Source organism: Erithacus rubecula, assembly GCF_903797595.1.
Source record: "Erithacus rubecula genome assembly, chromosome: 29".
In the NCBI taxonomy this organism is placed as follows: Eukaryota; Metazoa; Chordata; class Aves; order Passeriformes; family Muscicapidae; genus Erithacus; species Erithacus rubecula.
In genome coordinates, this window is record NC_136681.1 from 4,430,658 (window position 1) to 4,445,206 (window position 14,549).

Sequence of the window (14,549 nt, forward strand, 5' to 3'; positions counted from 1 at the left end):
GCTGCTGCTGCTGCTGCTGCTGCTGCCGCCGCCTCCTCGGCATCCTCCCCTGGCACTGGCACGGGTACGGGCACAGTGTCCTCCCGTGGCACTGCCGGCAGCGCATCGGCCCCGGCCCAGGGAAGAGCTGTGTCCCTCCTGTCCCGCTCTGTCCCGCTCCTGTCCCGCTCCTGCCTCTCTCTATCCCACTCTATCCCACTCTATCCCGCTCCTGTCCCGCTCCTGCCCCGTTCTATCCCGCTCCTTCCCCTCTCTATCCCGCTCTATCCCGCTCCTGCCGCGGGCGGGGGGCGCAGCTCGCACGGACACGGGGGGGTCACAGGACCAATAAAGCAGCGATTGCTGAGCCAGCCGGGGCCGGGCCCGGTGTCCATCCCCAGCTCGCAGCGCTTCTCCAGCAGCAGAGGGCGGCAGAAACCGCGCCGGGCTCCGGAGCGGCCGCTGCCCGAGCCGGGAGCGGGGATGGGGGACAGAGCTGAGGGGAGCGGGGATGGGACGGGACACGGGGGCTCGGGGGACAGCGAAGGGCGAGAAGGAGCTCCCGGCTGTGACCCTCAGCCCCTGGCAGCCGCACACGGCCGAGCTGTGGGTACATGCGGGGTGTCCTGGAGGCTGCAGCGGGCACAGGAGCTGCTCTCCATGGCCGGCTCCATCGCCCCTCCTGGCTCCTCAAGGGCTCAGGATGCCCCGGGGGCAAAGCTGCAGCACTGGGGGTCACACGGGCCCCGCTTTGAGTCTCGGTGATAATGCAGTGCTCTAGTCGGGCACATGGGGACACCTGGCTTCCCCAAGGGGCCAGCATGGAAAAAGACTCCTGACAAAGCCCTGATCGTCACCAGGTACTGGCAGCAGGATAACAGCAGCCTGGTGCCAGGTCAGCCCGGCCTGGAGGCTCCTCTGGCACAGCCAGCCCCACATCACCCCCGTGCTGGGCACTGCCCAGGGCTCAGCCGGCCCCAGGCTGCAGGAACGGGCTCCCCTCGCCCCTCCCAGCCGGGCTCAGTGGGCAGAGCCTTGTGCCGAGAGCCGTGATAAAGCTTTTTTTGTAACGCCAGGTGCCCATGTTGCCCTTTTCTAGCAAGTCAGCACGCCCAGACTCCTTGGAATTTGTATCTTTAGGGAAATCGGGCCATATGGCTCTGTTTTGCCTCCCCAGGTTTTGCTGGCACAGGCACCAGAGGCAGGATTCACACCCAATCAGTGTCTTGCTGCAAAAATAGCCCTGGCAGCACCCCTTCTCACTACCAGAAAAGAGTCAAGGTCCTTTGAAATGAGATGTTGTTCCCATAAGGGCAAAAACAAGCTCAGAACACTGTAGCTTGAATTATTAAACTCTTGCTAAATTGTATTTTGTGCTCTTTTTTTGAATATACTCCTAAAACTGGGGCTTCAGAGATGACTTTAGTAAACAACCCACGGGAACATGTCAGCACCTTTAAATCTTTGCCTGGCAGCACTCCTTCCACTTGATCTTCATTTCTGAATAGCTGCTGCATATTTCATGTAGGAAATATTTCATCCCAATGATTGTCTTGGTCTATTACATTTCAGACCATTTCAGGAAAAACAGCAAACTTGGACCAGGGGAAAAATCACTCCATCTAAATAAGAAACACAGGCAGGGCTGGAGGGAGCTGGGGCAGGCTGGCCCTGCAGGGACAGGGGCTGTGCAGGGCTGCCCGTGCCCAAACCCTCTGGGCAGGAGCAGTGCCGTGCCAGGGGGGGCCAGCCACCCCCAGCAGGTGGGATTTTCCTCCTTCTGCACACTCCCTTCCCTGAGCATGCTGCTCTGTGCCTCTGGGCCTGGAGCAGGTCCTTAGGAGCAAGAAGATGGGTTTGTGTCACCTCAGGGGAGAAAAGGGGAAATCAGAGAGGCAGCAGAGGGCTCTGCAGAGCCAAGGGAGGGCAAGGGACCTGCAGAGGAGCCAGCCCCACTGCACTCCCAGCCAGAACCACACAGCCCATTGCCAGGTCTGTGCCACAGGCAGCTCCCACAGGCAGCTGCAGCTCCTGCAGGATGGAGTTCAGTCAGGATCCTGCCACTCTGGAAACACCAGGCAGTGAGGACAGCAAGGCTCAGCCCTTCCCCTCCCTGCCTGCTCTCCTGGCAGGCTGGCACAGCTGCTCCAAGCAGCTTTGATTTCCCTCTGTTTCCAAACCCTTGCTGTCTAACATTGATCAGACATCTCAGGTCTCAGGTGCATTCTGACTGGAAGCACGTGGCAGTTAAATAATTAATGCCTGTGCCTAAAAACGGCACAGTGTGTTTGAGGATAACCATGTGCTGGCTGCCAGTGGAGCTGTGCCACAGCTGCAGCTGTGGGGTGAGTCCAGACACAGCACCCACAACCTCTCCTGGGCAGCAGTGGCCAGGCTCTGCTGCTCCCTGTCAGAGCCCAGCTGGGACACCCTGAGCTCTGGAACTGGGATAAGGCCATTTCTGCAGCTCTGTAACAGAATTAATGCTATTTCAGCAAGGGAAAAGCAGCACAAGAGCAGACTCCCCTCCCAGTCTCAGAGGTGCTGCCCCCAGACCTCAGCTCCCAGAGCACATCTCCAGGCTGGGATCTCAGTCTGCCTAGAGCCACGTGGCTGAGAATGGGATTTTGCACCAACTCCCTGAGCCCAGCAGTATCTGCTGGGTCAGTTGGGCTGACGCCTGCCAGGGAGTGGATGGAAACCAGGAGAGATGTCACAGCCCTTGTCCACATCCAGGGCAGCAGCTCCAGCCCCAGATTGGTGCCACCCACACAGAAACCTCCCTTATCTCTGAGCCAGGCCCTGGCCCTGCAGCACTGGCACAAGTTTCCATCCTGGAGCTGCCACCCAGAGCTGCCCAGCAGCTCAACCATTTCCAGCCACCTTTTGGAGTGTCCACCTGACTCCCTGCTTTTACTGAGCAGAGATTTTCCCCAGGGTATCTGATGGTCAGGCCTGTGTGATGGAGAGGGAAGGTGCCAGGAGGAGACCTCACCTGGGCACACCTGGGCACACCTGGGCACACCTTCCATGCAGAAGCTGTCAGAGCCTCAGTGCCTGGGAGCAGGAGGTGCCCAGCCCTGCCTGCCAGGCCCCTCCACTCCCTGGGCCGTGCCCAGCCCGTCATCCCACCCACACTTTGGCTCAGACTTTCCGTCCTTCCCAGCCTCTGCCTTTGGCTCCCTCCTGCCTGGGTCTCACCCAGGTCAGCGTCCACTCAGACAAATCTGTGCAAAAGTTCCTGAGCTGCCCCTGGGTGCTGGCTGCCCTTTCCTGGTGCTGGCCCCTCCACAGGAATTCCAGAGCACGCTCAGCCAAGGGCTCTGCTGCTTTTGTCCCTGTGAATATTTGAAATCGAACAGGAATACAAACATTTGGATTCTAGACACTTCCCAATTCCGGCCTTATTTATCATACTTGGCTCTGCTCCTGGAGCTGGGGCCAGAAGAGGCTCTGAATGATTTAAGTGATTTAACATGCTGTGCATAGATCAATCTCACTCTCCCCTCCAGCCATAGGTTCCCCTCTGTGGTTTGCTGCACACTTATTATATCCATCAATATCTAAGTAATTAAAATCCCCCATTATCTGGGTCCTGGCTCCCTTACAAACTCCTCATAAGCTATAAACTCGCTCATGATCAACCTCCCTAAAGTGTCTGGGAGTTTGCAGCCCCACCTCACGGTCCCCAGGCTGTTGTCACACCGTGAGGGTCCCACGGGGGCCATGGCCAGTTCTAGTCTGAGCCACGGCTGTGACTCCTCTCCCTGTGCTCCCGCCCGTGCCACGACTGCTCATTTCCATCCCCATGTGCTTTGGACCTGCTGCGTTCCTGGGAGCTCCCAGGGCTCATCCCAAATGCTGTCCTGCTGCAGAACCAACTTGGGAAGGCAGCAAGTCCCCGGTGCTGTCACCCCCGTGTCCCTGCCCTACCAGGGACCACCCCGGGCTCCTCTGGGGGACACTCCCTCTCACCCCGGGCGCGGGTCTCTGAGCAATCCATCAACAACAGCCCAGTTTGCCCTAACTGCCCCTGGAGGGGTGGGAGAGCAGAGAATTGCCTTCACCTTCTGCTGGTGCCGCCGCTCGCCCCGGCTGGGGCTGTGCCTGCCCGGAGCTTTATCGGTACCTGGGGCAGGACGCACCTCTGCAGTGACTGCTCTGAATGATTGATGTGATTGCAGGCCGTGACTCAAGGCAAAAAGGGCTAATTGCAGCACGGGGGAGGAGAGGAGCTGCTAATTCACACCTAATATGGAGAGGGACTGGGGACGGGCTGAGGCGCCAGCGCTGCTGGCGGATGGCACAGGGCCGGCAGTGCTGCGCTGCCCTGGCACGCAAAGGGTGCCCGGAGCAGCCTCTGGGAAGGGGTTTTATTTCCCTAAAGCCCTTGGTGTCTGGCCAGTGTTTGGAAAACACTGCACGATTACAGCTGTTGGTAAATAGAGAAACCAGAGACCCAAACATTGGCACTAGGACAAAAATAGCTCAGTGTGGGGCAAAGGGTGGGAACGGGACCAGGCAGGTCCTGACAAGGTCTCACCATTTCTGTGCTGCCCGGGCTGCTGCAGCAGGGTTTGGCCAGGGCTGGCACCTCACTGGTGCGACATTTGCCACGTTAGCCACCAGGGCAAACACTCACCTGTGCCCCAGGTGAGCCCTGAGCCATCACTGCCGGGAGCTCTGACAGCCCCGTTTCTTAGGAAAGAGGAAAAAAAGGAAAAACAAGGCGCTGCTAGGATTGCAGTAAGAGGCTGTGTCATGCTGGGCTCTGCAGCTAAATATATTCAGTGTTTACTGTAAGCAAGGACAGTGGGAAGCCTTCCCAAACGGCACGGGGGCTGCTCCCGTTTTTTCTCAGCTATCAATCATGCCTGGCTTGAGCCATTTTTATCCTGACACAAATGGAAAATATTTTCCTGGTTTAATTTCTACTGATCAAAGATATTTCCTCAACAGAGAGGAGCCCCAGAGAAGGGTGGAGGGGGGGGGAGAAATCTCTGAGGAAACTGAGGGGACCTGGGACACAGCTCATCCCTGCAGCTGGGGCACATCAGGACACCAAACCTGAGAGCTGGGACACATCCCTGAGGGCTGGGACACATCCCACAGGCCAAGATATCAACTCTCAGAGCTGGGACACATCCCCCAAGGCAAGACACCATCCCACCAGCCCAGGGGCAGCTGGCCAGGCTGTTATCCCTTTCTCTTGCCCAGTTATTTTGCCAAACAAGACACCTGGTGTTTCCCAGTGCCTGCCCAGCACAGTGCCAGGAGCACCTTGGTGCTGCCCCAGGTGTGATGTGCTGTGCTGCAGCAGCATCCTCCTCCCCAGCTGCTCAGAGGCAGGTTTGGGGTCAGACAGCTGTTTATTTCTCCACAGAATTCCCCTATTGCACAGAGCTGTGCTGGCCGGAACTGACTCAGCTCTCTGCACAGAGGGTCCTGCCGTGAGCTCACTGCCCTCAGTGGCTGATGTCACACTCAGTGCTGTTTACTGGCCTGTTTGGTTTCTATTTGTGCTGTCAGATTGGTGACAGCAGGGCTCCCCCTGTGCCCCCTGACCCTGCAGCCCCTGGCTCCCCCACAGCCCTTGTGATGGGCAGATTCTCTGCACAAGGCAGACACAAAGTCAGATCAGACTTGCTTCCGTGGCATCTCAAGGCAGCTGCCAGCAGCTGCAGAGCCCAGACTGCTGGCTGGGCTGTGGCTGGAGCTCTGGGGGCTCTGAGGGCTCCCAGCCCTGGGGCTCAGGGACTCCCTGGAGCTGCGAGAGACCAGACTCACCATCAGCCCTTGGCTGCTGAGCCAGACCCTGCCAGGGACTGCAGAGCACTGCCTGCTACACACACAGCACCCCTCTCCCACACAGAGCTGAAACCTACTGGCAGCTCCAAACTGGCTATTTTTTGTCTGAATGCTGCATGAATAACCCAGCAGACAGCCAGAGCCCCCGCACTGAGAGCTGACAGAGCCAAGGGCAGAGCTCAGAGCAAAGACAAGGCTCCCCTGGGAACAAGGCATCCCTCAGCGAGGCTGGGGCAGTGGGGAATCATCCAGAAGGAATTGCTGGGGAGTGCAGACCTGAGAGCAGGGCTGTCAGTGGCTGCTGGTGTGCAGGTCACACCTGGGCTGGGGCCAGGGCCAGGGGAATCACTCTGTGCCCCACAGGTGATCCAGGCTCCTCCCTGCTCCAGTTCTGCCCAGCTCAGACCTGTGCCAGGCTCACTGCTCTGGGCCTGGAGCTGCCTTGTCCCAGAGATAGGCTTTACAGCCCTCTGCTGCTCTTTGAGCAGGGCTGACGTGTGCAGCTGATGCAGATTTCTGGCGAAAACAACTGGCAAAAGTTCAATTACCAGCCATGACCCACAGGCAGTGGCCTTGGGGACAGCCAGAGCCCAGGCACAAACCTGGGACACCCAGGACAAACCTGTGACATCCATCCCCTACAGCAGCAGGGCACAGAACCCCCAAACACCTGGATGCAGCCAGCAGCCCCTGTGGCTCAGGGGTGGGAAGGGATCACAGAAATTGCTTTTCTAGCAGCTACAAAGCAAAGCTCTGGGCCACCAGAGACAGTGGTAGGAGCCAAACACCATCTGTTCTCTCCCAGGAACTCTTTTGTTAGTGGAGAAATGAGCTATAAGGCTGATAGCTCTGCAGTGCCAAGCTCATCTCCCAGACCATCAACGTGGCATTGATTCCCTGATAAATCTCCATGGATTTGCTGTTTCCCTCCTTCCTTTCCTGGTTTTCTACTCCCACTGTTACTCAGCTTCACATCCCCAAATCTCAGCTGCTTCTCTCCAAAACACAGCCAGGTCAGGAGCTCCCTCTGCCACATCCCACCTTGCTTTGACACAAAATTAAGGGACTGAAACCTAAATCCTGCTCAAAAGGCTGTGCATCTGACCTTGGGCCTGGCTCAGCTCTTTCTGAAGCTCCCCAGGCTGGAGCATTGCACAGAGGCCACCCAGGCTTTCCCTGGTGCCTGGCCAGGACAGGCTCATGATCCTGAGCCCTGGTGTCCCCTGCCCAGCCTGGATCTGCTCTGCACCTCCCCAGGCTCCCCAAATCCCCCTGAACACGCCCTGGAGCTCAGGCTACCCAGTGCTGCATTGCCAGCAGCTGCCTGCACCCTCAGCACCCACTCCCAGCCATCCACCCTGCTCCTGCCCCAGCAGCGACCCTGGGGGGCTCTGGGAGCCCCGGGGGGCACAGCAGAGCCCGGGGGGGGCACAGCAGAGCCCCGGGGGGTACAGCAGAGCCCCGGGGGCACAGCAGAGCCCGGGGGGGGGCACAGCAGAACCCCGGGGGGCACAGCAGAGCCCCGGGGGCACAGCAGAGCCCCGGGGGGGACAGCAGAGCCCGGGGGGGCAGCAGCAGAGCCCGGGGGGGGCACAGCAGAACCCCGGGGGGCACAGCGGAGCCCCGGGGGCACAGCAGAGCCCGGGGGGGGCACAGCAGAACCCCGGGGGGCACAGCAGAGCCCCGGGGCACAGCAGAGCCCCGGGGGGGACAGCAGAGCCCGGGGGGGCAGCAGCAGAGCCCGGGGGGGGCACAGCAGAACCCCGGGGGGCACAGCAGAGCCCCGGGGGCACAGCAGAGCCCGGGGGGGGGCACAGCAGAGCCCCGGGGGGTACAGCAGAGCCCCGGGGCAGGAGCAGCACACAGGCACATCCTGTCTGCCCCCTGTGCAGCAGAGGAAGCGCTGGGGGCGATGAGAGCCCGGGGCTGGGGCAGGGACGTGTGCCGGGTGCTGTCACTGCAGCCAGGCTGTGACAGTGACCCACCCAGCCCCGGCCCTGCCCCTGCAGGATTTCCTGCAGCCTGGCCCAGCAGCAGCAGACAATGAGCTGGAGACAGCTGCAGACAGCTCTGCCCTCGCCCCGCTCCGCGGCACCTCCCGCCACATCCAACAGGAAACGGGGAAAGGAAAAGGCTCCTCGCGCTCCAAAGTCCAAACTTTCATTGCTGACTGGGAGGAAGATGCTGAAGTCAGGGTATTCAAAGGCTTTCCCCGGCTCCCCTGGGGGTTGCAGGACACGGTGGTGCCAGCTCGGGGTCCTGCTGCTGACCCCCCTGCCCCTCGCTGCCCCGCCCCAGCATCGCCCTCCTGCATCCCACGGACGTGGCTGTGCCTGTGTCACCAGGCTCTGCCTGGCAGCCTGCATTTCAGGGATGATCTCCTGTGGCCCACGGGAGCACCACAGCCAGAGCTGCTCCTGCAAGATGGATTTGGGAGGTCTCGAGCACCGAGGTCCCTTGCACAGGGAGCCCTTGCCTCCCCAGGCCCTGCCACCCCTGTGGCAGCAAGCACCCACACCAGATGTGTCCCCAGCTCTGCTTTGCTGCTTCTTCCAAGGGGCTCTGCCTGGTAAAAGTGACAGAAGTTTCTGCTTCTCTTCTGATTCTTCCCAGACGTGATTTACTTACTGTAACTGGCTATCTGTTATGTCCTGCACTGCATTATTAACTTGGTGATCGTGCATTTAGTGGAGAATTTATGAGAAACGAGGAGACATTCATTATCAGTAACACCACAGCCTTTACTCTTATATGGTCTCTGTGCACAGAGCAATGCTTGGCTCAGGCAGAGCTCACCCAGCTCCAGCCATTCCCTGGGCCACAGCAGGACAGGGCTGCCCTGCACACTCCTGGGGCTGCATTCCCCTCACTTAGCCAGCTCCTTATTTTTTCCCCTGTTAAAATACTTTCAGATGGAATTTAACTGGCTTAATTGTGCAAACATGCCTTCTGTTGTCTGAAAACCAGTCCGTTTTCCCTGTTTTCAGCCAGAGAGCTGTGTGAGGATTGTCTGAGACATTATCTGTGCTTCCCAGCAACTGAACTACAACAGAAATACCCTTAAAATACTTTCCTTATCCTGAACATCTGACCTGGGGACAAAACCCCCTCCTTCCTGTGCTCTGACCTGGGGACAAGGACCTGTCCTGTGCTGTGTCTCTGACCACAGCAGGAGTCACAGGAATACAGATGGCCAAGTTAAGCTCTTGGGGTTTTTGTGAGCAAAGGGTACAGCATCCTGCCGTGAGATTTGGACAAGTGCTCCCAGATGTTCTATTGAAGAAACAACAACCACAGAAAAACCCAAGCAACAGCCAAACAAACAGCAATCTCAGGTGGAGCCCCAGAGGCACACGAGTGCCAGTGGAGAGAGGCTGTAGGCAGGATGGAGCCGGGGCAGGCACTGCCATTTGCACGACCTGGATGTCTGGAAACCTCCCAGGAATTCGGATTCCAAGAGCAGGACAATGAACCAGCTCCTCCTTGACCTTAGACCATGCCACGGCTGCCTCTGCAGAGCACTCCATCTCCCACAGAGCCCTTTCCCAGCAGACAGTGGCATTTCTGGCTCCTGAGAAGGGCTGGGGATGTTCCCAGCTGTGAGGGCTGTGAGGAGCCAGAGCTCCAGGCCATGAAAGCCAGGGCAAGGATGGGAAGAGCAGAGATGGCTGGAGGCTTCTGGACATCTCCCATTCTTGGGTTTTCACTGAACGACCTGAAGACAAAGCAACTGTCTGTCTGTCTATCTATCTATCTATCTATCTATCTATCTATCTATCTATCTATCTATCCATCTATCACATCTCACAGGTATCACAGGATATTCTGGGTCTCAGTTGCTCAGTGTCCCTGCCTGGGAAGGTCCGGGCAGCCCCGATGCTCCGCGGGGCTGCTGCATCCCCCGGTCCCAAACGGGGGCTCCGGACGGGCAGGTTTTGGGAGCAGGAGGGGAGGGAAGATGTGCAAACCATGCCCCGGGCGCTGCCAGCCCTGGATCGCCTTCTTTGGAGCCCTTCTGGGGTTACAGTAAGGCAAAGCCAGCTCTCGGAGAGTTTGTGGTGCCCCCGCACCCAGGGCAGCCCCTGCCTCTCTCCCCTCCTCCCCGGGGCTTTCCTGGCAGCAGAACCCCCCGAACCCCCCGAATCCCCGAATCCCCCGGACCCCCCGAGCCCCCCGAGCCCCCTGAGCCCCCCGAACCCCCCCAGTCCCCCGGACCCCCCGAACCCCCCGAGCCCCCTGAGCCCCCTGAATCCCCGAATCCCCCGAACCCCCCGAGCCCCGAGCCCCCCAAATTCCCGAATCCCCCGGACCCCCCGCGCCCCCCGAGCCCCGAGCCCATCCCACCGCAGAAGCAGAGCACAGTCAGGGATGTGGCTGCGCCTCTGCAGGCGGTGGGGATGGGAATTAATCCTCCCATTAACGGGGGAAATGGAGCGTTTGCGTCTCACAAAGCAATTACACAATAATAGCAGGAGGACGATGATAGAAATCACATCTTCTCTGAAGTTGCTCTCCAATCCAACACATGAATAATTCCTCCTAGGCATTACTGGGAAAGCAGTATTAAAAGACCCATATAAACAAAAATTACTGGAAAAAAACAGACGAGGCATGCCTCATCGCTCTGTCAGAGCCAAGCACAGCTAAATTTATACAAAGTGGGCAGAGAAGCTTGAAGGGGCAAAGACATTTGTTACTGCTCTGTGCGAGATGAGCTCACAAGGAACGCGTGCTTGATCTTGGCAGCTCGCTGATGTCTTACTCCTGAAGCATCAGCTTTGGTCTCAGTTTCCATGGCAGACACTTTTCTGAGCTCCTATCTTCCACAGATATTGTTAATTTATGCTGTCAGCCACATCTCTGCAAATACCTGCAGTGATTCCATGTGGTGAAAACAAAGCCCACGTGAACCTGCCTCAGCTCTTGTTTTTGACCAGGGCACATAAAAGGGGTTGTTTTCTTCACCCACAAGATCTTGGCTGATCTTCTGGCACCGGATTTTGCCCCATGGCACTGTGTTATCTGTCCTGTGAAGGAAATCACTTCCAGCATTTCATCCAGACACACGTTTTGGGCTCGGGGCAGCTCTGAGCAGGAAGGGTTGGGCTGCACGTATGGCTCTGCCTCACTCTGCTCCCCATCACATTTCATGTTAGCAGAGTCTATAAACCATGAGATCTTTCCCAGGCAGAGATCCAGCCACACCAGAACCCTCCTGTTTCTAGGGTGGATTCATCAGCCCTGCAAATGTTGAACAGGCAGCTGGCAATTTGGCAAGACCATGGCAAGGTGAGAGGCTGCATGTCTGGCTGGGGGAAGAAAGAATCCCAAGGATTTGCAAAGCTGTTATTTATACACTGAGGCACGGAACATCCAGCACATACAAAAGAAATTGTGAAAAACTTGTAAAAAGTAACTCACACAGGGACAGAACCACAGGAAGCAATGGCACGTGCAGAGAGAGCTCATGCCAGAGCAAAGTCCTGGCAGCAGTGGGGAAACCCAGGTCCTGGCAGGGTATGGTGCCTGCAGGGCTCAGGGCTGGTTCAGCAGCACCCACGGGTGAGTCCCGACCTTTTCCAGGTAGGAAAGTGGCCAGACACTGAAATGAGACACTCCCTCTCCTAAGGAGGGCAGCCTGGCAGGTCCTGGCCAGATGGAAGTTGATCTGAGCCCAGAGGGAGCTGGGCTTGCCCCTTGGGGCCCCAGGCAGCCCCCTGCCCCGCTCACCTTCCCCTGGTGAACTCACAGGTAACCCCTCCTCCCTTCTGAGCCAGCACAAACAGCTCCACACGGGCTCCAGGTGTGTTCACCTCTCCACTGGCTCCCACTGACCCCTGCAGAGGGGTGTGTAGGTCAGACATATCCCCTCCCTCCGTCCAGACAAACGGAAGTTTTAAAGGCAATGTGGGATAAAAAGCATCTGGGTGATGTTTCTTTGTGTCTGTGTTCTGTGTTCTTCAGTGTGGTCAGAGGTAATTTCCACAGCTCTCTGGTAAATAAGGGAAACCCCTGGTCTAAATGGGGTAGGAACAGAGGCTGTTCCTAGAATCTTTCAGCAAGGGTGAGTAACAGGGTCACAACAACAGTAAACAAGCAGGAGCTTGTTTTCCAAACAGAGCCTCGGCAGCATCCGGCTGCTTTAAAACATTCACCAAAATACACTTATCTCTGGCTCCTGGCCTCAAGTGACTTTTGAACCGCAGCTATTCTGGGCCAGGTTTGATTGTGCTCAGTAGCTCCAGGTGTCTAAGCCCAGCAGGAGCCCCTTGCTGGCAGCTGTGCCCTCTCCACAGCGTACCTCGAGTGAGAAGGGACCACAAGGTCACCAAATCCAGCTCCTGCTCCTTGCAGGAGCCAAAACTAACCCGTATGACTAAGACAGAGTCCTCCCAGCCCAAGGGCTTGTCATTGGCCAAGGGTGGTGTGGAGAGCACAGGTTTTGGAGCAGAGGTGAGTTTTCCTTTCAGCACTAATGAGAAATGTAAGCAGAAGGGCGCTGGAGGCAGGAGCAGGGCAGCAAACTGAGTTTTGTGCTCCCCATGAGATCGTTGGGCAGCTGAGGGTGGAACACCCAGAGAAATCGCCTCAGAGGATGTGGTGGAGCCCCTGCCTTCGGGACAGCACTTGTCAGAACCTGCAGCTCCTTGTGCACTGAAGATGAGCAGCTTCTGCTGGGAAGCAGCAGCAAGGGGCCCGTGGCCTGGCAGGGGCAGCTCTGCAGTGCTGACAGAGGCAAGGCCTTGGCTGTTTGCACAGGCTGCAGTGCACAGTTCTCACCTGGAGTGTACCTGTTTGTGACGTGGTACACACACAGGAACGGAGCTGGGGCTGTGCTGGCCCCGTCCCACCGCGGAGCTTGGAGCCTGTTCTGTCGTGGGTCAAAAAAAAAAAAAATAATAAAAAAAAAGCCATTTCCGTTGCAGAGGCAGAGAGAATTTTTCATCTCGTCCGCACGACAGGAAAGTTGGCAACTTAAATGTTAAAGTTGTTGCGAGCGCTGTGTGTTGACATCACGGTGATCTCAGCAGTGTAACCGGAGCAGGCCGGCCGCTCCTGCCGCCTGCCTTTAAATAGCAGCCCCGGCGCGGAGCCGAACCGAGCGGGAGCCCGGGCATGGCCGCGCCGCTGCGGGTGAGCCCCTCGGGGCACGGCTGCCGCTTCCACACCGCGCTGCGCAAGAAAGCCGCCCCCAACATCTTCGACAGCGTCAGCGAGGCGGCTCTGCAGAAACTCTTCAGAAACTCCGGCGACAAGAAGGCGGAGGAGAGAGCCAAGATCATCCTGGCCACCGACCGGGACATGGAGGAGAAAACGAGAGCGCTGATGGCGCTAAAGCAGAGGAGAAAAGACAAGCTGCTCCAGTTCCTGACGTTTCGGAAATACTCCATCAAAGTGCACTGAGCTGGCGGAGGCAGCAGAAATGGAGAACATTCTGTGACGGGACTTTGTGGCCTCCTCCCACACTCAGCATGCTCTGCTGCCCCGTGGGCCTGGGGAGGTGACAGTGCCCGTGGCACAGGGCACAGGGCACAGCCCCACCGCGACCGCCAGCCCACGGCGGCACCGGCGCCACGGCAGCAGCACCACGGCACGGGGTGGCACCAGGATGGTGCCCACGGCACCGGGTGACACCAGGATCCTGCCCCTGGCACACAGGTGACACCAGGATGGTGCCCCTGGCACGGGGATGACACCAGGATCGTGCCCCTGGCACACGGTGGCCAGCAGTCCAGCAGTCCAGCAGTCCAGCAGCCCGGTGGCCAAGGCTGGCAGGCAGAGAGCAGCTCCCAGCAGGGCAGAGCCCCCCCGTGGGGCCCAGCTGGGGTCCCACACGCCCGGGTGTCTCTTGGGACCCTGCTCTGGACTTGGTGCTCACGGACCTGACCCCTCGGGGGCTTTGCCTCCTCAGCCTGGTTTCCCTAAACTGGGCCTGGTGCTGTGGCTGGGGGCTCTGGAGACCCCCCAGCTGCTGGTCAGGGTCACTCTGCATTCATCAAAGGCACCCAAACACTCCGTGGGGTGCAGGACGTTCAGCATTTGCTCCAGAGACACTCTGCACAACTGTGCCTTTCCTTCCCAAGCTGTATGTGTGCAGTGAAAGTCATTTGCACAGAAGCAATAATAATGAGAGATTTCCTTGAATTTACTGTGAAGTTCCTAATATTGTGTTCACTTACCACTAACACTAATAATCTAAATATAACAACTACAGTTCTTCTCTGTGTAGGTTACAATCACTATTAGATGAGTACTTACTTCATGGCAATATTTTGTGACAATGTTATTATTATGTCGACAGTAATTTATTGCATACAGTGATGTGAAAATGAATAAATTATGAAGTAAATATAAATTATCGTGTCTGAAATGCTCAGTTCTCCTGGAGTGGTGGGGTTAGACTTTTTTGTCATTTCATAGAGACAAGGAGCAGACTGCCTGCACCTCTCCTTCAGGCCCCAGGTGTGACTTACAGCCCATTCTCAGGACAGCCCCACTGTCCCACCTGGCAGCACCAGGCTGGCCCACAGGTGCCATGGCATTTCCCAGAAAGGGAATTTATTGTTAATCACCTCCAGGGCCAGATTCCCCTCTGTAATAAAGGTGAATAACATCTCCAATGAGGAAAGGAGGGTGGACAAAGGATGGTTTGGGGGCAGGGTGGTCATCAAGGCTCGTCAGCCTCTGGCATTTCTGCAGAGCAGAGAAGGAGCCTGGGCTTGGCTCCTCGTCACCCAAAGAAACAGAAGTAAGTTATGAAG

At 57.6% G+C, this 14,549-nt stretch overlaps 1 protein-coding gene across 1 annotated transcript; it reads left to right on the forward strand.

The window, feature by feature from the left end:
• The first annotated feature begins 12,898 nt into the window (after positions 1-12,898).
• TCIM (transcriptional and immune response regulator) lies at positions 12,899-13,310 on the forward strand. The gene has a single exon (XM_079328850.1). The coding sequence runs from the start codon at positions 12,904-12,906 to the stop codon at positions 13,189-13,191; it is 288 nt and encodes a 95-aa protein (XP_079184976.1). The 5' UTR covers positions 12,899-12,903; the 3' UTR covers positions 13,192-13,310.
• Positions 13,311-14,549: the final 1,239 nt, after the last annotated feature.